The sequence below is a fragment of the Sphaerodactylus townsendi genome, linkage group LG07 (genome assembly GCF_021028975.2).
Source record: "Sphaerodactylus townsendi isolate TG3544 linkage group LG07, MPM_Stown_v2.3, whole genome shotgun sequence".
Taxonomy (NCBI): Eukaryota; Metazoa; Chordata; class Lepidosauria; order Squamata; family Sphaerodactylidae; genus Sphaerodactylus; species Sphaerodactylus townsendi.
This window is the reverse complement of record NC_059431.1, coordinates 38,058,014-38,081,237: the sequence shown is the minus strand read 5'-3', so window position 1 is coordinate 38,081,237 and position 23,224 is coordinate 38,058,014. Positions and strand designations below refer to the sequence as shown.

General features: G+C 40.9%; 1 protein-coding gene across 2 annotated transcripts in view; it reads left to right on the top strand.

The window, feature by feature from the left end:
* TNPO1 (transportin 1) overlaps positions 1-23,224 on the top strand; it is a 74,726-nt gene that overhangs the window by 42,954 nt on the left and 8,548 nt on the right. For both annotated transcript variants that reach the window (XM_048502916.1, XM_048502917.1), the window contains exons 10-24: positions 1,371-1,431; positions 2,661-2,829; positions 4,663-4,815; positions 6,960-7,185; positions 7,411-7,582; positions 10,433-10,519; positions 12,274-12,381; positions 12,562-12,720; positions 12,813-12,900; positions 14,721-14,819; positions 14,989-15,084; positions 17,899-17,974; positions 18,779-18,878; positions 20,538-20,612; positions 21,553-21,695. In XM_048502916.1, coding sequence (XP_048358873.1) covers positions 1,371-1,431; positions 2,661-2,829; positions 4,663-4,815; positions 6,960-7,185; positions 7,411-7,582; positions 10,433-10,519; positions 12,274-12,381; positions 12,562-12,720; positions 12,813-12,900; positions 14,721-14,819; positions 14,989-15,084; positions 17,899-17,974; positions 18,779-18,878; positions 20,538-20,612; positions 21,553-21,660 — 1,777 coding nt within the window. In that variant the 3' untranslated portion in view covers positions 21,661-21,695. The remainder of the gene's footprint in view (positions 1-1,370; positions 1,432-2,660; positions 2,830-4,662; positions 4,816-6,959; positions 7,186-7,410; positions 7,583-10,432; positions 10,520-12,273; positions 12,382-12,561; positions 12,721-12,812; positions 12,901-14,720; positions 14,820-14,988; positions 15,085-17,898; positions 17,975-18,778; positions 18,879-20,537; positions 20,613-21,552; positions 21,696-23,224) is intronic.

The window sequence follows — 23,224 nt, the reverse complement described above, 5'->3', positions numbered from 1 at the left end:
CTTTTAAAAAACTTCACTGACAAATCAATAATGTATATTAGTCTTGTTCTCACTCAGTGCCTTTTAAAAAGATCAGTATGGATTTTTCTGTATATAAGTGAAACTTTTTCATAATCATTTTGTGCTTTTGGCAGTAGTTTAACTGATAATTGGTATGTTCTGGCATGTCACAGTTTGTGCAAAATCGAGAGACAGGTGTATCTTTCTGTTTGGGGCCAGCCAAGGGGCACTGTGACTAGCCCACTTTCTCATACCTGCAGTTGATGAGACTGTGTGCATGCCATTGCTGTTGGAAGTATGTCACCCCATCTGTTAGTCCACTATCTTCACTTTTACTACATAAAATGTCAGAGACTTCAGTGCATAGTTCCGATATTGGGAGAGGGTGGTTAAAAGAAAATAGGAGGGGGAGTTGAAATGTTTTTTAAAAGCTATCATAATCTATGGAATAGTCAAATAGCATGTTTTAAGCTTAATTATTGGGATCAAACCGTTGTTAAGGCTGTGTTCTGCAAAGTGCATGGGTGCATGTATGTATATCATTTAGAATGCTTCCATCCAAATCCAACATTTACATTCTTTTATGTTTCATTTGCGTAGGCTCTTGGAAACCTGTATGAGTTCCAACAGCAATATTAAACTCATAGTGTTACATGGTACTATGTGAATTAGTCTAACGTTTGTATGTTTCTCCACTTCCGTTGGAACTGCTTAAGTGAAAGTTGTGGCAATAAGGTTTGGGGTTTTGGGCAGCCCAATCCAGATCCCTAGGTGGCTGGGGATGGCGCTGTAGTTGCTGCTGCCTCCAGAGGGCTTTCTGAAAGTGTGGGAAAGCAGAAAAAGGGGGGGGGGGACCTCTCAGCCACCAGAAAGCCCTCCATGGGGCTTAATGGACAGGCCTGGACTGCAGTGTAACTGGACACAAAGCTGGGCTAGAAGCTGACTAATATCGGCTCCACCCCTGGGCACGCCTTTAACATGCTACTGCAGTGCAGGAATGCTGATGCAGCACCCTGTGCTGCGTCCCGGAGCACTGCAGCATCTGCCCACCAGGGCATTTTCTTCTCTGCTGGAGTAAGTACCCTGGAAGGGCAGATTTATTGGCATGTATGTGCGCTGCCTCCATAAGTGGATTCTCCTCCTGCCCCTCCCAGATAAGGCCATAAGTTTGTGTGTGTGAATGTTAAGTGCTGTCGAGTCATTTCTGACTCGTAACGACCCTATGAATCATTGTCCTCCAAAATGTCCTATCATTAATAGCCTTGCTCAGGTCTTGTAAGCCATCTCATTTTTCCTGCAGCTTTCCACCTTTCCTAGCACTGTCTTTTCCAATTGGTACTCATCAGTTAATGGAGGTTTTTTCTTTGTAGGTTGATACCTGTTTTAGTGAATGGCATGAAATACTCAGAAATAGATATAATTCTGTTAAAAGTAAGTATCATTTTTTTGCCCCATGGTAAGAGTGCCAATTAGGTATCAATGGTTAGGTTAGCTACCTTTTTAAAAGACATTTTTGATGCTGTTCCTTACTGACAGATGTCATAAATGTAACCTTCTTAGTGTGTACATAAATACTAAACTTGACTGGTTTTTAGCCAACTGTTCCACTCAGCCAAGTATGAAGCCTTTCTTCTGCAGAAGAGGCTTTCTTGTTGAAGTTAGAGGCACATTCATTGGGGCTTCAAATTTGGCTGAGCAGAATGGAATGAGATTAGTAATTTCCTGTAAAGTTATTTGTTTGCATCATTCTGTCTTCAAGTTCTTCTAGGTTCTTTGTTGTGAAGGAGAGGACCAGTGGTACTGTATTACATAATAGATGGGGAGGTGTGAAGCTATGAAAGATCAGTTTGCTTTTCCAGCGGGAGGGTTAATTTTTAGACAGATGATGAAGAAGAAGAGTTTGGATTTTTACCACCCTCCTTTCTCTTTTGTAAGGAGACTCAAAGGGGCTTACAAACTCCTTTCCCTTCCTCTCCCCACAACAGACACCTTACGAGGTAGGTGGGGCTGAGAGAGTTCCAAATAACTGTGACTAGCTCAAGGTCACCCAGCAGGAATGTAGGTGTGGGGAAACAAATCTGGTTCACCAGATAAGACTCGGCTGCTTATGTGGAGGAGCAGGGAATCAAACGATTCTCTAAATCAGAGTTCATTTGCTCCTAACCACTATACCACGCTGCCCTGTTTGTCTTTCATTGTAATTTTATCATAATATTAATTTCATGTGAAATATAACTTTACGTATAATATATAACTTTATATAATATATAATTATAATATATAACTTTATATATAATATAACTTTATCATAATATTAAAAATTGGTTAATAACAGTGTTTCTGTAGTTCATTACTATCCATTAAAAATTAGAATTCCATTAAATTCCATTATTCAACATGCTTCAGGTTTTTTTCCCTCTTGGTCTTCTATTTCAGCTGTGTTAACCAAGGCCCAGATCCAAACATTGCCAGTGCCAGGTTTAAATAAATATCTTTAATCCATCATGTTCCCAAAGTTCTAGAACATGTAAGAGAACTTAAGGATCAATTCAGCATTTAAAATGTAATAATTAAAACACTGATTTTGTTCTGACAGGAGGGGAAAAATTCTTGAGGGGTGAATGTATTGTTAGATTTTATTGTTTGGTTTCTGATAACAGGGAGATGTTGAAGAAGATGAAGCCATCCCAGACAGTGAACAAGACATAAGGCCCCGATTTCACCGGTCACGGACAGTCGCTCAGCAGCATGAAGAAGATGGTATTGAGGAAGACGACGATGACGACGACGAACTTGATGATGACGATACAATTTCTGACTGGAATTTAAGTAAGTCAGATTGCTAAATGAAAGATTGTAAAATCAAGACAGGTAGCTAGAGTCTCTATTGCTTGCTCTTTTTCCTGCCCTTTTGAAAGCTTTAGCGACTGTTCTGAAGTTAGAAGCTGGATTTAGACAAGAACTGCTAGTGAAGTGGAGATCGCAGAGCAGTATTTCCTTACTTTCCTCTCCCACCACAACCTACTTCACCCCCTGAAAATGTGTTTCTGGCAATTGTTGGACTCAGTGTTTTTCACCTTTGAATTCTGATACAAGGTGGTGGGTGCAGCTGATACAAGGTGGTGGTTGCACACTGGGCTTGACTGGGCCTCACGTGGAGGCTGGAGCCAACAGCGGGAGGGGAACTCTGCACCCAGCTAGCACATAAGTAAGCGAGGGGAGAGCGGATTCCCAATCAAGTTCCTTTACTGAAATGGTGGCTAGCTATTCCGTCGCATGAAGTGAGACTATCTCCTTGTCTGCAGCAGTGTAGTGCAAATTTTGAATCAGTCACTGAAGAGTATTGTCAAATTTTGAGAAATACACTAGAAATTATTTTTTGGTGCTCCCTTCAACTATCTCAACAGTCATATCTTAGGTGAGCAGAGCTCTTCCTCACTCATTACAGTAGAAAGACTTCTTTCTTACACTACATTAAAAAGACTTCTCTTTTGCAAAATCACAAGATACGCTGTAGTGCCAAACACATGTGCATATTCACCCAAAAGAGTGGTCCCTCGGTTTGTGACCCCTGGTGTCCATCTTTACTCTTGGTCATGACTGACAGTTTCTTCAGTGACTGATTCAAAATTTGCACTGCATGGCTACAGACATGGAGATGGTCATTAGTCCAGGCGGCTGCCTTCATGCAGGAGTGGACAGGATGTCTTCTGTGTGCATTTTCCTCATTACCTCATTCTGTAAGATTAAGAGAGGAGAAGCATATTGTAGCCTTGTCACTCTGCTTTGGCTAAGGCAGATAATGGTTTCATCCATTTCACACTTTGCGAGGACACAGTCTGCTCACTTCCCTCTTCTCAGAGACAAAGTTTTCCATACAGACACGTAATAGCTGTACCTCATGTCACAGAGAATTAACATCTCTTTACCCAAGACAAGGGTTTTTTTAGCTTGTTTTAAGTTGCTGATGATACTCTGTATAGTATTGAGTACGCAATTGACCACTTGAACCTAAAAACCTGAGAGCCAGCATGGTGTACTGGTTAAGAGTAGGTGGACTGTAATCTGGAGAACTGCATTTGATTCCTCACTATTCCACATGAGCAATGGACTTTTATCTGACCTGATTTGTTTCCCCACTCCTACATTCCTGCTGGGTGACCTTGGGCTAGTCACAGTTCTTTGAAACTTTCTCAGCCCCATCTATCTCAAAAGAAAGGGAAAGAAATTTGTAACCCCCTTACAGAATAGAAAGGGGGGTATAAAGGGGGAGCAGCAGCCACTGGAGGTTAAGAGCTCGTGTATCTAATCTGGAGGAACCGGGTTTGATTCTCCGCTCTGCCGCCTGAGCTGTGGAGGCTTATCTGGGGAATTCAGATTAGCCTGTACACTCCCACACATGCCAGCTGGGTGACCTTGGGCTAGTCACAGCTTCTCGGAGCTCTCTCAGCCCCACCCACCTCACAGGGTGTTTGTTGTGAGGGGGGAAGGGCAAGGAGATTGTCAGCCCCTTTGAGTCTCCTGCAGGAGAGAAAGGGGGGATATAAATCCAAACTCCTCTTCTTCTTCTTTGAACCCTTGGGAAATGTTCCAGTGAAATGTATCTATGCAGTCTCTAACTAAAATAGGTTGCTCACAAAAGCGTTGATTTTTTGCCTTCAGGGAAGTGTTCTGCTGCTGCCCTTGATGTACTTGCCAATGTATTCCGTGATGAATTGCTGCCACACATTTTACCCCTTCTGAAAGAATTGCTTTTTCATCCGGAATGGGTCGTCAAAGAATCAGGCATCCTGGTTCTAGGAGCAATTGCTGAAGGTAAGCCTATGGGTAGATTACAAGGTTGGAGTTTTATAATCTCAGCCTTGCCTGTTTACATTTGTGGTTGCCACTGTAAGCCTTCTCGTTGAATACGTAAGCTGTGTTCCTGTTTCTAAGCCAAGAATTTTATGCATTCATAACGCTGCATTTATTTTTGTAAGAGACCCAAAACAGCTTTACTAAACTGGCCTGACATTCCCATAAACATAGCAGCACATTGGTTGTGGTGGGATCTTGTTCCTAATGTTTCGCCTGCATCTGTGGCTGGCATCTTCAGAGGTGTATCACAGAAGGAAGTCTGTTGCACACTGTGTCCATTCTTCGACAATAGCGGCACATTTCTCTTAGGCAGGGGCTAGTAATGCTGGGTTGGATTCAAAGATGTCTTCGATCACGAAGTTTCTTCTGTGCTTTTTGGAATGGGAGGCATCTATGATTTCCATAGATGTCCTACTCAAGCTTCATCCCCTTCACTGTTTCTGAGGATGCCCAGACATGCAAGAGAAGCCTTTTCTGGTTGTATTCAGGGAGGGGGAAGGTTTAGAAGAAAAGAGCAGGTAAGAAGGATGCAGTCCTTGAGCAAACCTTTCCTGTGTAGTGTTTTGGGATCCAACCCATCATTGCATTGAGAAAATATGCATTGAAATTCATTGGCTTCCTTCCGCAGACTTTTTTTTTGTACTGGGATCACCTGAAAGGTGTATTTGAAGTTGTCCTGAGGATGTTTAAAATTACTGTCCAAGTCCTGGTTTTATAATTTCAAAGCACATTTTCTTCCAAATGAAATTTAAGTTGATTAGATTGCATATAAAGTATATGTAATGGCCACTTAGGTAGAAAGAGTGTGCATAGAACTGTCATCTCCATGGGCACTATTAAAAGTTTTTTTTTTCAATTTCACATTTCATGCAGAATCTCTTGATGCTAAAAAGAATAGCCAAGTATAAGTTTTGCAGATGTTATTCAGGAAGATGTATCAAAACTTTTATGAACCAAGGGAGGTTTTCCTGCGCAGCTCAACTTAGATTTTGCTATCTGTGGAATGTTGTTCATTTTTGTGTATGAGAAGTAGTTTCAGGGAGGTAAAAATGCTGTAACTTCAAACTTTCAGCTTTTTCAAATTGTTGTGGGGGGCTTCAGCAGATTCTGGCACTCTCCGGCTAAGATGTTATGCATCATCAATTCTCTTGAACTATCCAATTATGGTGCAGTGTTTTTATAATCTTCAAGTACCTATAAGAAAACAAGGTAGCCATGTTGTAAAATAAACTTATTTGAGATCATAGATATAGAGAGTCTCTGATATTTATCTAGAGATAGATGATCTGGCATAAGAACTGTAGGAAGAGATTTGGTTAATGACAGTATGCATTTATTTGAAATGGTGGTTGAGATGGTAATGTGACGTCAAGTAAGTTGGAGTTGTAAAATACAACTGCATTAGATTTAAGTTGTGCCCTGTAACTGAGAATAACTTGGATTTATAGCTACTGACTGTTAGCCTAGTTCCTCCCCAGTACCCTGTTCTGTGTAATGTGATGCTGGCTGTGGCAGCCACCCAGATGTCAGAGTAGCTAGCACTTCTTCCCTGTTAGCTGACCTACCATCTTTAAGGATGACTGGGGGGTAAAGAGGGATAGAATTTGCTGCTGGATAGGATGTGAGTAGTATATTATGTGGCAATGATGTTGCCTGCCCCCATCTTGCTTTAGAGAAAGCCAGAGATGGTTGGATAGAATTTTTTTAGCCACATGAAGGAAGATGGGGAAGAGAGCACTGAATATTCTGAACAATTACTAGGCTGATATCCTGCTTGATCTGTAATCATTTTACTGTGACCACTGAAATTTGCATTTTCTCTCCTTAACCAGGGAACAGATTTAAAAAATCACATTGCATATTGTTTTTGCAGATACCAGAGTAGGTTTTCTGTAGATATGGAATGGGAATTGAGCACTACCCTATTTTTTCTTTTAGCAAAGTACACATCAAAATGTATTACTTTGGTTCATATATTGTCAAACTTGTATAAGTTGAGGGACCCATGATGTACTTTTCCTCCATGTTGCCTTTGCTATTTTATCTAGGTGTGGAGATGTTGGTTTAGCAGGGCATTTCTAATTGGCACCATCTTTTTACAGGTTGCATGCAGGGCATGATACCATATCTTCCCGAGCTAATCCCTCACCTTATTCAGTGCCTCTCAGATAAAAAGGCTCTTGTGCGCTCCATTACTTGCTGGACTCTTAGCCGCTATGCACACTGGGTAGTCAGTCAACCCCCAGACACGTACTTGAAGCCATTAATGACTGAGTTGCTAAAGCGTATCCTTGATAGCAACAAGAGAGTACAAGAAGCTGCCTGCAGGTACGTCACAAAATATTAGTTTTGTGCAGTGAAAATTCCAGACACAAGATTCTGCTTGTTAAGTGAACAGCTCTTTGGGTAAAATTGTTAGAGTGGTTTTCTGTGTTTTTTGGTGGAGGGATCATTACATTTTTTACATATTAACCATTTCTTTAAAGGACTTTGTCTTCAAGAAAATGGGTGTATTTCCATCTGTAGAGTGAATATTTTTATTTCTATTTTCAGTGCCTTTGCTACTCTAGAAGAGGAGGCTTGTACGGAACTTGTTCCTTATCTTGCTTATATACTTGATACTCTGGTCTTTGCTTTTAGTAAATACCAGCATAAGAATCTGCTCATTCTTTACGATGCCATAGGAACTTTAGCAGATTCTGTAGGCCATCATCTAAACAAACCAGTAAGTACTGCTTCCTTTTTGTTAAGATAAAACTGCTCATGGCTCTCCAGCAAAATAAAATATAAAATTGTGGGTTATTTTAGTGCTTTGAAAAAAACACCCCACATTTCAGCCTTGTTTAGCTTCAGTTCTTTCATCCCAAACTAGAAGTACAGTTTGTGGAAAGGATCACTCATCTTTGTGGTCTTATGTGCAATCCTTAATGGGAACTTCCCATGCTCAGGCCTGCTATGGAGAAAAATATCAAGCTTTTCTTCAGGCATTCCTGTAGCAACAGAGTTCTCCCTTCCCCTGGAGCCATGGGCAGAAAAATTTTCTGCCAAAACAGTTGCGAGGTCGATGGGGGAAGGAGCAATTCCCTCAGTTCCCTTTTCACTGCCATGTTGAGAGGACATGTGCTTTTGGTGTTCCTTTTTTCTGTCAGCCTAGTGGATTATTCCTTCAAGTTCAACATGGAAAAAAGGGGCTCAGCTCTTTTCAGAAGTGCACCAAGTGCATAGTGAAAATGGCAAAGAATAACAGCCATGTGGTCTGTCTGTCTTTGCCTTTTGAGGGATGTATCCCAGCCCCATGCAAGGTCTGTGCCCACCTTGTTCGGGCATTGTGACTTAATTCTATCTTGTATGAATGCTCCTTGGCACCAAATAGTTCCCTACGATCCAGGGGTAAGTTGAGTAAGACCCCCTCAGTTGTTTTGGCTCCAAACACTCTGACCATCCACTTTGGGGCAGGTTGACAGGATCCTCTCCCTACCCGCTTTGCTGAAGGCTAAGACATGATCCAAACCTGCAGAGAGGGAACACTCCCCTCACTGCAAATCCTCCATCCATGTCTGAAGGTTGGCTTCCAGATCTCCACTGAGGAAGTAGCCAGCTTTGCCAAGGGGTCATACTCTGAGTCTCCAAGAAGTTTGGCATGGGTTGTTGCTTTCCTTCGAGCAAGGACACCCCTTGCAGATCGCCCAGTCAATGCATTAGCTTGTCCTCCCATTCTGATGTTGTGGAGATGAACAATAAGTCCCTGCCATTCAGTAGATGACCCCCCTACTTCTGCAGAGCACTCCTGTCTAAGGGGTGACTCCCCATGGCGTCATCTGGGATCTCCAGGGGAAATGTGCCAACATAGTTGTCCTCTTGTTGCTGAGATTTGCCAGCTGCTGCCATTCAAGATGGTGCCAAGACCAGGCAGTGCCAAGATGTCGAAAGTCGCCAGCCTCTTTTGCCTTTTGACTCCAAGTTTACTTGGTGCTGTAGTTTACCTTCCTCAGGTAGTCGGAGAGACTGTGATTCTTCTAGGGATGGCATTGCCCTTTCAAGCAAGCATTGCCATTTGTTGTCTTGTTGGAGTTAGTCCTGCCATGCACCAGTGGAGCACCCTATGCCTTGAGTGGCTGAGTGAGATGAGAGATCTCATAAATCCCCATTGGTCCACGTGGTAGTGCCACTGACCATTACTCCTCTGCGAGATCATTCTCAAGACTCATCCTGGCAGGTATCCAGCAAATCTTCCCGCTATAGGTCGAGTTCCAGAAATCCTTTGCATTTGCCTAGTAAGCCATTCAAGCCTATGTCATCCTGTGATTTGACTGACCTTTTGTAAATGGTGGTATTTCTAGGAGCCCTCATGTCAGCTAGGAGGATTTAAGAGCACTGATCCATCTTTACCACGATCCACTCAGATAGGGCAGTGCTTTGTGTGAAGCACCTGCCCAAGATGGTATCGGCCTTTCATTTGAGCTAGGGCATTGTCCTCTCCATATTTTTCCCCATCTTTCATCAGATGCAGAGCGTGTCCTATATAGTTGCAACAAGAGCCTTTCTATTCTATTTGGACAGAACAAGAAACTTTCATGTAAATCAAACTTTTGTTTGTTTTGCTGGACTATGCAAGGGCTATGCAGTCTGAACTCAAACAGTGTCTAAATGAGTATCCAAGGCTATCTACAAGATGTACATCATAACCCAAGTTGACTGCCACATCATTGTGCATGGGCACTCCATCTGGGCACAAGCGTCCTCAGCTGCATTTACTGCACATGTTGATATCGGAGTCATCTGAAGGGCAGCAACATGGTGTAATCCATTGACTGGTATTATGTCTGGTATTATGCACCAGAAGCAATGCAGCTGTGGGGAGAGCAGTGTTACAGAGCCTGTTCAAGTGACATGGTAACAAAACAGTGTGATCTGTTCCAAAGGTGCAGGTTCTGTTTTGGTTCAGTGAGAGTGGGCTTCATTCACTCTCTCACCCCACCTCCAAAGTGATTCTCTTGCTACTGTCCCCTGTGGGACGGCACATAAGACCACGAAGATGAAAAACAACGTTTCACATACCTGTAAATGTTCATTGAATGGTCTTCTGTGCAGGCACACATCCCTCCCTCCTTCCCCACTGTGCACTCTGACACTTACTTGTATGGGTTCACTTACCTCTCAAAGGAACTTGTCTGTGGCAGCAGTTGGAGAACAGAATACCACTAGATGAATAACCGTTACAGATATTCTTTCTGACTTCCTCCTTCCTAATTGCAGTCCTTGTGCTTTCATATTAATTTTAACTACATTTAAATACTGATGACTGATTTCAATGCCCATTACAAACCACAAACAATAATTTGTAAACCTTTTTTAGTGATGCCGTTCTGGGAGTCCTACATTTAATATATGTAGGTTTCATTGTTGAGATTTCATTATTGAAATGCATATTATAGCATGCTGTTGTGAGTAAAGTGCATCTTTGTGCACAGAAATACCGGGATAAATCTGTTCAATAAATTGGCAGGGGAAGACTTATGATTTATTAAATTTGCAGTTCTCAAGTAACTGCACAACTTTTCTTTGCTGTTTGTAGGAATATATTCAAATGCTTATGCCTCCGCTGATCCAGAAATGGAACATGTTGAAGGATGAAGATAAAGATCTTTTCCCTTTATTAGAGGTAAGTGTTTCTGCTTAATCAAAATTCTGTAGTCCTTTTTGATACTTCTTAGTTGCAGTTACTTGCAAGAGAATATGTAGAAATTAAAGCTCCAGTCCTCTTCATGCTTACTTGAGAGTGAGTCCCGTTGAACTCAGTGGAACTTATTTCTGAGTTACTTGGGCTGTAGTAGTATTCGTTGCAGTATGATTTATGGCTGGAGTTTTGCCATTGGGTCTTCAAATACAAACTCATTGCTCTGACAAGTCATCACATTATTGTGAGCTTTTTATAGGTATATAAAGTTAGCCTTTTAAAAAGCAAGTTATGTAGCACATCTGTGTTACTACTCATTGGGAAACCATATGTCCCACCACCAGAACTGTTCTTTCAAATGATACAAGAGTACTTTTGGTGGAAGCTATGTAATACGGGTAAACTTCCAGTCTGGTGGGTAGTTGTTACAGAGAGCCAATGTGGTGTTGTAATTAAGAGAGGTGGACTCAAATCTGGAGAACAGGGTTTGATTCCCTGCTTTTCCACAAGAGTGGTGGACTCCAATTTGGTGAACTGGATTTGTTTCTCCACTCCTCTACATGAAGCCTCCTGGGTGACCTTGAGCTAGTCACAGTTCTCTCAGAACTCTCTCAGTGCAACCTACCTCACAAGGTGTCTGTTGTGGGGAGAGGAAGGGAAGGAGTTTGTAAGCTGCTCTGAGATTCCTTACAATTGAGAAAAGGGGTATAATTCCAAAACGTCTCTCTTCTCTTACACCCAGATACAGCTAATTCTTTTCCTAATGAAAATTCATTGGGGCATTATCCGCCATCTCTTTGGAGGGGAACATTCTCCAGAGTTTCATTTTCTAAATTTTTTTTTGGGGGGGGGGGGTGTAAATATGAGAGTGATAAGTTTCAATATTGTGGTGATAGCTCTGTTCATGACCTGAACTTGAAGTTGGTTTCAGGTAGTCAGCTCAAGGTTGACTCAGCCTTCCAACCTTCCGAGGTTGGTTAAACGTGTACTGGCTTGCTTGGGGTAACGTATAGATGACTAGGGAAGGCAATGACAAATCACCCTGTAAATATAGTCTGCCTAGTAAATGTTGTGATGTGACGTCACCCAATGGGTCAGTAATGACCCTGTTCTTGCATAGGCCTTTACTTTTTAACAGTGTTGTAGAAAAGCCTCTAGCATGTCAAAATGAATACTTCACTTAGGCCCCTTCCAGACATGCAGAATAATGCACTTTCAATCCACTTTCACAATTGTTTGAAGAAGAAGTAGAGCTGGATTTATATTCTCCCTTTCTCTCCTGCGACTCACAGGGGCTTACAGACTCCTTTCCCTTCCCCCTGACAACAAACACCCTGTGAGGTAGGTGGGAGTGAGAGAGCTCAGAAGAACTGTGACTAGGTCACCCAGCTGGCATGTGTTGGAGTGTACAGGCTAATCTGAATTCCCCAGATAAGCCTCCACAGCTCAGGCGACAGAGCAGGGAACCAAACCCGGTTCCTCCAGATTAGAGTACACCTGCTCTTCACCACTATGCCACTCCTGCTCCTGTAGGCCACTGTTTGCAAGAGGATTTTGCTATTTCGTACAGTAAAATCCAGCTGTAAAGTGGATTAAAAGTACATTATTCTGCATGTGCGGAAGTGGCCTTGAGGGCCTAGTAATGTCCTTAGAACAGCATCCACATTCTCCTTCAGTGTAATGTTTGATTAGAGTGAGTAAAAGAGATGTCAATTTCAGTGTTGCCTTCTTTATTTCAGTGCCTATCTTCGGTTGCCACTGCCTTGCAATCTGGCTTCCTTCCATACTGTGAACCTGTGTACCAGCGCTGTGTAAACCTGGTACAGAAGACTCTTGCACAAGCCATGGTATTGTTTTTGTTGTTCTTTAAACCAATGAAGGCATTAACCCCCAATTCATTTGTCAGTGTCAGTAAACTAAAGAGAGAGAATGTCCTTCAGTCAGTCCTGTTGGCTTAAAGTAAATAGCAAAAAAATGAATGTTGTGTGTGGCATAACAAAGCCTCTTATGTGTTGTTTTTGTTGCAGTTGCACAATGCTCAGCCAGACCAGTATGAAGCTCCAGATAAAGACTTCATGATTGTGGCTCTCGATTTACTTAGCGGTTTAGCGGAAGGACTTGGAGGCAACATTGAGCAGCTGGTGGCTCGGAGCAATATCCTGACATTAATGTACCAGTGCATGCAGGTAAGGCAGATGGCTTGTTTGTTTTCTTTTCCTCTTTCCAAATAAGACCTTGTCAAGGGAAATCAACTGGCTTTCATTTTTTTCTGTTCTAGGATAAAATGCCTGAAGTGCGACAGAGTTCTTTTGCATTGCTAGGTGATCTGACAAAAGCGTGTTTTCAGCATGTGAAGCCTTGCATTGGTATGTGACAAAGAGAAGCATTGCCATTGTTAACAAGTTTGGAAGAGACTGTAGGTTCTTTCGTGTACCTCAGCACGTTCCGTGAGAGTAGTTCCTTTCAGGGTCCCCGGAAATAATAATATTTGGCATTTATGGTGATTCATGGACATTATCTTGTTATCCTTGTAAAATAGGCCAGGGTTATTTCTCCCATTATCAGGGGCAGGGTGCTGATGCTGAAAGAAAGAGGCTTGCCTCAGGGCACTGAGGGTGCTTATGGTGCAGATGACACTTGAACTAAGGACTTCTCATATCACAGCAGCCATGGTGACCAGCTCAAGTTTTTCAGTTCCCTCATGCAAGGAATTACATTTTCCCTAAAACATTTGTCTATGAAAAACACTGTGATAACATCCAAAAAGGAGAATAGTTTGCTAACCTCGCTAATACAAGATACGAACCAGAAAGTGAACTATCTCTTTGAACTACATCAAGAAATGTTCATTGTTGGTTATTGCCACCTCTGACCTGAGGTCAGCTAATTAGAGTTGTGTGTAGAGTTTGTTAAATTGCAGTCTTTTAAGCGCACTATTTTTTGTTCATGAAGTGGTTAAATTAGATCCTTTTCATATGAAAGTTTTTTCTCCCTGTTATGGGAGTGGAATGGAACTCTGTATCAAACATTTGCCTTGCATTTTATCTTACCTGTAGAAGGTAACACATGATGTGGTGGATTCTTTTTCTTTTCTCTTTTTTGTCTGTAACTCACCCAGATCAGAGACTCGCCCTAATAAAATGATGGGGGCTTTGCCAAGAGGCAAGGTGATGGTTGCTCTGCCATGAATGGGAAGGGATGCTACCACATTGGCAGGTCCCACGAAAGTGTGCAGAGCAGATTCTTGATCCCACTACCCTTCTTCATTATTGCAGTCCAAATATGAATAGTATGTTTAAGGATCTCCCAAGTGTAGGTGAAACTTGGGAGCTTAAGGTGAAGGACAGTGGCATTGGTTTGAATTGCCATAGTTCAGACATTGTGGCTTTGGGCTTTCAGCCCTTCAGGGAAAGGATGATTAACAAAAGGCAACTTTTTCCATTTTCCTTTGGACAACTGGACAGTAATGAAAACAGCTGAATCTTAATTTCCATCCACCACTTCAGTTCTTTGTTGCTTTCAGTTCAGTTGCTTTCATAGCCGGGAACAGCTTTCCTGGGTAGAAGAAATGATTCCTTCTCTTTTTTTTTGTTATTCTAAACTTTATTACAAACATCTGTTAAAAGAGGAAAAAATACAAACAAATTTGGGTTCCAACAGAGTAATAACAATACCAAATAGATTTTAAAAATCTGGTATGCAACCAAATAAAATCTTACAACTCAAATTGGGAGTTGGAAGGAAGAGATTCCTTCCATGATCTTGTTTCTTCTGCAAAATGTGAGGGGTTTTTTATGGTATGAAGTCCTACTAGTGTAAAAAAACAAACAGATGAAAAAGCCTTTTAAATAGTTGTATAATCATTTTTAGATAGACCTCATGTAATTCGATTGGGTGAGGGGGATTCGGATATTAAAAATGTAGCCACTCTTCAGGAGCTTTCTCATTTGAGGGCACTTTCGCACATTCAGAATAATGCTCTTTCAGTCCACTTTCACAATTGTTTGCAAGTGATTTTGCTGTTCCGCACAGTAAAATCCAGCTGCAAAGTACATTGAAAGTGAATTTAAAGCGCATTATTCTGCATGTGCGAAAGTCCCCTAAGTTAAGCTGAGGGTATGCACTTGTGCAGCTGTGGTATGGGTAAACACTAATGGTGTGGCCTTCTTTGTGTTTTTTCCTCTAGCGGATTTTATGCCAATTTTGGGAACCAACCTAAATCCTGAGTTCATTTCTGTGTGTAACAATGCCACCTGGGCAATTGGAGAAATTTCTATTCAGATGGGTAAGGTTTGCATTTTTATGAGCTCATTTGAATTCTGCATTGTATAGACTGCTTTTCTGTCTTGCTGCCAATTGTAAAATTCTGGCGTTAGATTGTGCTAATGTGCCCATTAGAATTGCATGTCTTCATTTATTTTTTAATGGACTGTTTGTGTGTTGTCTTTTTCTAGGTATAGAGATGCAGCTTTATATTCCTATGGTCTTGCACCAGCTTGTAGAAATCATTAACAGACCCAACACACCAAAGACTTTGTTAGAAAACACAGGTACCCTACAACTGAACTGTTTGCAGTGAATTAAGTTATGCAGATGTCTGCTTTTAACCCAGATTATTCAGAAAGTTGTAGGGAAACTGCATTAGAATTGTTTTAAAGCAGAAGCAACTCAATGTTTTTCATAGGTTCAGGCTTGCATTTAACTGCCTTTGATAAACAGGTTATTGGGTGGATTTTTGGGGGGGAAATTTTTATAAATTGAGAGCTTTATTAGAACTGAGAATAGTTCGTACATTTGTTGAAGGCTTTCACAGCCGGATTCAACCGGTTGTTGTGGGTTTTCCGGGCTATGTGGCAAATGCGACTACAAATGTAAATGGACTGATAACCCCACTCGCAATTCAATGCATTCAATCACACCTTTGCATAGCAAGTTCCACCCAAACACTTACTGATAGCTTCCCCACCCTGGAACATGGACAATATATACTCCACTAAACATTCCCTTCTCACTAGACACTGTGTGTAACGGACTTCTCTCTGTGATACACCTCTGAAGATGCCAACCACAGATGCAGGCAAAATGTTAAGAACAAGATCCACCAGACTACGGCCACATAGCCCGGAAAACCCACCAGTACATTTGTTAAACACAGTTAAATAACTTGAAAAACAGTTTAACACATACTGAAAAGCTATATGTTGTTTGAAGTCCTTTGTGATTTCGATAAAATTAGCTAATCTTCCAAAGCCTCATAGCTGTAATAGGCAACAAGATAAATGTAGCTAGCTAGCATTTTTTCATTAATTATCTGATTCGGGACACTTACTTAGCTTATTGAATTTAAATGTTAGCCAGATATAAAGTATGTAAAGCTCTTACAAGAGGCCTTTCATAATTGCACATTGGTTTGGGATTGAAAGAACCTTAAAGCGTAGTTTGAAGCTTGTCCAGCGTTTGTAGAAGCATGTCCTGGTTTTGAAGAACACCTTCCATATTCTGGGAAGAAAATTTCATTAGCAATCCTTGTCTGCACTATAATCTGATACCAGCGATACCAAGCTCACAGATATTGGTTGTAGTTGTAGTTTGTAGTTTAGCCATAAATAGTTTAGCATTGGGGAAGAAGTGGGATTAGCAAAATACGTTGAATGTATGTTGGTTAAATAGGGGAAAACAAAGACTTCTGCAGAATTACATTTTCTATATGGAAGGTGAGCTTTTAGAAAAACTGCATGGAAGCTTGGTACATTATAGGTACCTCACTGTTCACAAAAAGTTTGCAAACCCTTGCATTTTGTGGGGCAATTTAAAGAAATCTCTTCAACAAGATCAGGAGGCGAGACCTTTTATTGGTTTCTAGTGCATTACCTGCATAGTTTGCTTGTTGTACAGTGCAGAGATTAAGACTTCAGAACCATCCCCCCATTATTTTTTTAAATAGTGTATATAAATACTTGGAGAGTTTAATTCTACAAAATAAATGTTGAATGTGTTGTACTTCAGGTTTGTTGTAGGATATCAAATACATACTTTGGGATCAGTTTACATTTGCAGTTACTTGATTTATAGACATTGAAAATTCAGTTTCAGCATTTTTCTGGCATTGCGATGCTTTTCCAAATTGGTTCCTTATGTATTATTGATCAAGACTTTGCACTCCCTAAAAAATACCTGCCAAAAGCAGGCAGCTCAGTCCAAACTTCCTATTTTTTAATAAACATTTGTATTGTGGGGATTGCAGTCAGTTTCAGTGAATTTTGGCATTTGGCAAAATGAAAGTCACATGCAAACTAGTATAAAATATTTTAGTCTCATAGAGGTTTTTTGAAAATACATTTTACAGTGTTATATCCTACACCAAATCTTATAGTGGAAAGAGCATCATCTGCTTTATTGCATGTGTTCATGAGATTGTTCACAAATGCCTGTTTCGGAGTGTTGCATAATGTCTCCTAAGCGTAGGCTTCTCTGCTTCATATGAATCTGCTGGATTTTAGTATTCATGTAGTTTGCTTCAAATAATCCTTAAACATACCCACGCTTTCCCTTTTTCTGAAGAATTTCTCTGTGAGTTGAGAGAACACCATTTAAAGTTCAAACAGGACCAATTTCCAGGCAGTGTCTCACATTAAATAATACTTGTTAAAATAGTTCTTACGTTCACAAATATGTTCTTACACCCTCCTTAGATTTATGCCTTGGAGATCTGTCAAAATCCTTGATACCTATTGATACATTGTTAACAAACTTTGCATTTCTGTTGTTTGATATGGAAAGCTATAGTGTAAGGGCATAGTCCTGACTCCTGGTCTGTCTGTCGTCCCCCCCTCCCACCCCCCGATCAAAGAGTTTAAGTAAATGAATTAGTTTCACAAGAAGAAATTATTTTGAAGTGTTTTCTGACAAAAAAAATCTTTATAAATTTCAGGCTGTGACATTGGAATTTTAAAATTAAAATTTATACTTGAGGCTTAACATAGATTCAGGCTTAACATTATACAACAGAGCTTAATACACAGTTACAGGAATGTCAAGAATGCCTCTGAATTGATAGTTTTTAATATATGGTCGTTGTTAAAGTGGTGAAGTAGCTTTTGGTGTTCTCTCGTTCACTTAATTCCTTTTTCCTTTTACTCCCTCTCCCCACTCCAAATAGTATGCCATATGTTGCTGCCCCTTCTTTTTCGGGGGTGGTAATGAACAGCACTGGTGAATTCTTATGTTTATTATCATACACAGGTTCTGTTGGTTTCTGTTTCTGAGTTATTTGTTGTTTTTTCTTTATTTTTCTCCTTCCCCCCTCATTTGCTCATGTCTTGGTTGGCGTTTGGTGGTGTATAACCGTGATTGCGTTACCTTAGCAATAACAATTGGTCGTCTTGGTTACGTTTGTCCTCAAGAGGTGGCCCCCATGCTACAGCAGTTTATAAGACCCTGGTGTGTATTATTCAATCTTTTTTTTATTCATTTTTCTTCACTTTCTTTCTTTCTCTCCTCTCTCTGTCTCACTTCTAGATATACTTTTCAGTTGGTTACAAAAAAAATCACTATTCTTAATCATTGCCAACCATGTGACTAATCTTGTCCTATCAGGTTTGTGAGTTTTTTTAGCAGTACCGTCATGTATATATATTTCATGTTGTGGCTAACAACTAATTGATGCATGGGATAAGATTGTCACATGCTTGATGTGTTAAAGCTTGAGTATTAAAAGCATTTTAAAATCCACCAGAATGATGATATGCATGCAAATAGTGCAAAAAGTTAAGCACTGCATTACATTATTTCAAACTCATTTGGTGATATGACTTGCTGTCTGGAATACATGTTTATAGATTCGTAATGTATCAAGTAGCTCGCTTGCCACTGTAAAAAAAGTGAAAAATGTTCTTTTAATGGAATTTGACATATTTTTTACTGTGGCAGTATCTGCTGCTTTCAGTAGCAGAAGCTCCTAAATATATTTATTTGCAATGGTATTTATGGAATATGTCACACTTTATATGAGTCCATGATACAGTAATTGGCATTGTGAGAAAGAATATAAAGCTAATCTGAGCTCTACTAAAGGTATACATTTCAAATTGGGTTTTTATAAAGACTGTGGGTGTAGAACAATTGAAGCTTGTGTTACTTGGTCCTTAAGCCTCTTTTCCTGTGTGACATTTACTCCATCAAATACTGTAGAAAATTAATTTTGAAGCAGAGCCAAACTTAACACTTGGTTCTCTGTTTTACTAGGTGCACATCTCTCCGAAACATAAGGGACAATGAGGAGAAAGATTCAGCATTCCGTGGGATTTGTACCATGATCACTGTCAATCCTAGTGGAGTAGTCCAAGTAAGCCGTGTTAATTGGTATTAATTGAACCTTACCTTAACTGGAAACAACTTAAATTAAAAATGAACGCCCTTTTCTTTTCTACTAATAGGAAATGGGAACATTCTTATCACTGGATGTTCTGTCCTACTGTAGATCCATTACTGCAAAATATTTAAGTCACTCACTTAGTTGAGCATGTGTTATTTCAACTCCACTATGAAAACATTAGTATTCAGTTATGCATAATTCTAGATGGTTGGTGTGTTAATCTGTAGCAGCATAATAAAACAGGAGTCCTTAAAGATGTAACATAATTCACTGAGACAGGGTTGCAATGTGGAAATGTATGCTTAGAAGTAGGTTTCATGGGTCTAAATAAGGGCTTAGGGACACTGAGTAGGCCACATTGAAATAATGTTCAATTTTGAAAATATTTCCTACATATAAATTTTATTGACGTCAGTGAAAGTTAGAATGCTGCAATCATGTACACTTCTCTGCCCAGCTCAGTGGCTGGCCCCTTTTCCTTTCCCAGATTGATCTGGCCACAGTGATCCATGCCACAGTCACCTCCAGGTTAGACTGTTGCAACTCGCTCTATGTGGGCCTTCCCTTGCGGTTGATCCAGAAGTTAAAACTAGTCCAGCGTGCGGCCGTGCGGCTTCTCACGGGTAGCTCTATCAGGGATCATATCCCCCCCATGCTGCGCCACCTGCTCTAGCTCCCATTGGAATACTGGATCACCTTCAAGGTGTTGGTATTGACCTTTAAGGCCTTCACGGCCTGGGGCCCTCATACCTTCGGGACGGTCTTTCCCCTGATGTGTTCTGCAGAGGCAAATTTGCTGGTGGTCCCTGGCCCCTCAGTGATGCAACTAGACTCTACCCGGGCCAAGGCTTTTACTGCCCTGGCCCTGTCTGGTGGAACACTTTTCCTCCAGCTATTAGGGCCCTGCAGGACCTTAGCCTGTTCCGCAGGGTCTGTAAAACAACTGTTTCACCAGGCTTTTGGGGGGGAGTGGTCGCTGATTGCCCTCTCCCTCGCTACTCCCCACGGACCATCATACTGGCTGTTTTGTTCTGTGCCGGTCCCCCTCCCCCCCCAGGGGGAAAGGAGATTTCTCCGGGTGCCATCTGGAATTAGGTTTTTCCTGTGATGTGGATTTTGTGATGTGCAATTCGATCTGCGATGTGGAATTTGATCTTAATTATTCGATTATATGTTTTTGTATTTTTATCTTTATCCACCGCCCAGAACCCTTTGGGGGATAGGCGGTATAACAAGTTTAATTAATAACAATAATAATAACACAATAAATTACTAAACTGTGTGAACTATTCAAGACTTTCAGCAGCTGAGAAGTTAATTAAAAGCAACTTCTGGCTAATTGTGGTTGGCTAACGAGCGTTGTGGGAAAATGGAATTGATTAATAGGACTGCCTTAGTCAGGGGGATTGTCATTACTGACTGGTGCAAAAGAGACTTGGAGGGCCCACTGCTGAAGGGAAGTAACTGGCACAGCCTCTGCTCTTATATGATTGTTATACAAAAATATTAGAAGGCACAACTGTAAAAAAGAAAAAGCAAGTAGATCTAGACTTGCCCTTCTTGCACAGACTATTGTGCAAGCTCATCCATAATACTGATTTTTTTTTTCAATTTTGTGAACGTTTACAGGACTTTATATTTTTTTGTGATGCTGTTGCCTCGTGGATTAGCCCAAAAGATGATCTGAGAGACATGTTCTGTAAGGTAATATGCTATTTTGTGTCTTGTCTTCCTTTCCCCCCCAAGTTTTACATGTTCTAAAAATTGCCTTAAAGAATTTCAAGCTGGGCACTCATAATTAGCAGTGAATCTTCTGTATGTGAATGGACCTTCTTAAGGCAGCTACCTTTTAACTTATTTGTAGAGTCTGATCAGATATCTTGATCACCTTTTCTTTGCTAAGACTTTGTTGCTGAAAGTTGTCGTTAGTCGTAGGTAAGTTTTTGAACTTGCTTTCTGCTATACAAAGCAGTGGTTGAGTATATTTACTGTGTGTTCTGGACATTTTCAGCACTTTTTTAAAAGTAGCTATATGTGGAAGCTGAAAAAAATTCAATTCAGTGCTGTGATAGGATCCAAATTAACATGTTTAATGTTACTGACATGGAACAGAGCCACAAGCAGATGGAAAATAGCATTGTTCAGCTTGCCCTTGCTCAAGAGTTTATGCAGAGTTGCTAAGTTCTTGGGTTCAAGCTCCTTGGCAGCTTTTTTGAGCCAACAATTTTTTAAAAAGCTCTTTGGATTTGGTTTTACTGTCCTTGGGCTCATTTCTAATAATCCTTCCATGAGCCGAAGATGCATCTTTGGATCCAACCCTACATGTCTGTAATGCAGTCCTCTATTAAGAGATTCCTACCCTGTTTCCCCTAATATAAGATATCCCCGAAAAATAAGACATAGTAGAGGTTTTGCTGAAGTGCGAAATATAAGGCATCCCCCAAAAGTAAGACATAGCAAAGTTTTTGTTTGGAAGCATGCCCGACGAACAGAACCCAGAAAAATAAGACATCCCCTGAAAATAAGACATGGCACATCTTTGGGAACAAAAATTAATATAAGACACTGTCCTATATTCGGGGAAACACGGTACTTCTTAAGCTTGAAATTCAGTGTCTCTGAAGAACTTTCTGTTAACATGCAGATCCTTCATGGATTTAAAAATCAAGTTGGAGATGAAAATTGGAGGCGTTTCTCTGACCAGTTCCCTGTTCCCTTAAAAGAGCGCCTTGCAGCTTACTATGGAGTTTAACCTCATGTATTCAAGCTGTAGTACCACAGTTAGGGGTAAGTAGCTGTAACTCTCAAATTCCTTTTCCTGTGAACTGCTGAATGATTCAAAGTAGACATTACTCTTTCTAAAGAAGAAACTGCTTTCTGTGGATTAATTCTTTTCAAACTCTGTGTAAAACCCCTTAACTCAAACAATTTTTAATTCTAAGGTTGGTAATTATTTCCATTCTGCAGACACTCCATTGGCTGCCCATTTGTTACAGGGCACAATTTAAGATATTGGCTATCAGATATAGAGCCCTTGGTCCCTCTTATCTATGGAACTGCCTCTCCCCATGTGTTCCATGGTACTGTGTTCCACCATGGCAGTCTTGCTCCTGTCAGCAGGGGCTTCTGTGGGTGGCAACCTGCAAATGAGTTAAATCAACAACTGCTTACATACCCCACCTTACGGAATGGCTTGCCCAAGGATGTCAGGAAGGCTCCTGCTCTTTTGGGTTGTTTTTTTTTTTCAAACTAAGGAAAATGGAATTATTCAAGTGGGCTTTTCTGCAGAGGCAAGAAGATTGCACTGTATAAAATTACTTGCAAACTTTCTTGGATAAATGATTAGGGACTGTGATCTAATACTGCTGTGGATAGCTTATTGTAAATAGGATCCTATTATATAATTTTGGGACTTCTTAATGTGTCATGCTAATATTTATGCTATGCTTCAGTTCTTTCTGGTGGTTCCCAAACATCTGAACTCCTAATGCATTGGTTACTGAATGTTCCATTTTGTTGATTGTACTCACTCACTCCTGTGTAATCCATCTTAAGTCCCTGTGAGAAAGGCAAACTGTATATAACATAAATAAAATTGATTATAATTGTATCTCTGGACCCTTTTGAAGAAAGACTTTTAGATTTGTATCAGTTTCTATCTCTCTCAGAAGAACAGAATATCCTTGCTAATATTAATTTGTTAAAATCAGGTTTACTATCATTAAAGATAGTAGGATGGAGATCAAAACTGATTGTTCATGTCCAGTCATGTCTGTGTGTGCCCCCCCCCCTCCCGGGCCCGGTTCCTTGCACATTCTCAGGGATTCAGAGGGCTACTTTCTTTAGGGCCTTTGTCTTAAGGACCATCCATCCAACCCCTCAACAATCTTTAACTTCAGACTGGCAGGAAATGGATTGTAGTTATAGTGCCTCACCTTTCAAGTGAGGGAGTTCTGAATCCCCTTATTTCATCAGGGTGTTCAATGGCTTTTTGTTTCTCTTGCTTGCTTCTTGGGGATTCGATCCATATGCTGTTGTATCTTAAACACATTTTATCCTTTCATGCGAGCGGACGGCATTTCCCCCTCAGCCGATATGGAGCCGCCTCCGGTCGCCGCCTCCACTCACCGTCCCGTCCTTCATCACTCTGGAGGGCTGCAGGGACCCTCCCATGCTGCCCTCCAACCTCCAGTGGTCGGAGGCAGCGTGGGCAGGGCTCTGCAGCCCTCCAGAGTGACGAAGGACAGGACGGTGAGTGGAGGGGAGAGGGAAAGCAGCGTCTTCCCGCTGGTGTTGTTCGTACCGCGCCGACAGGA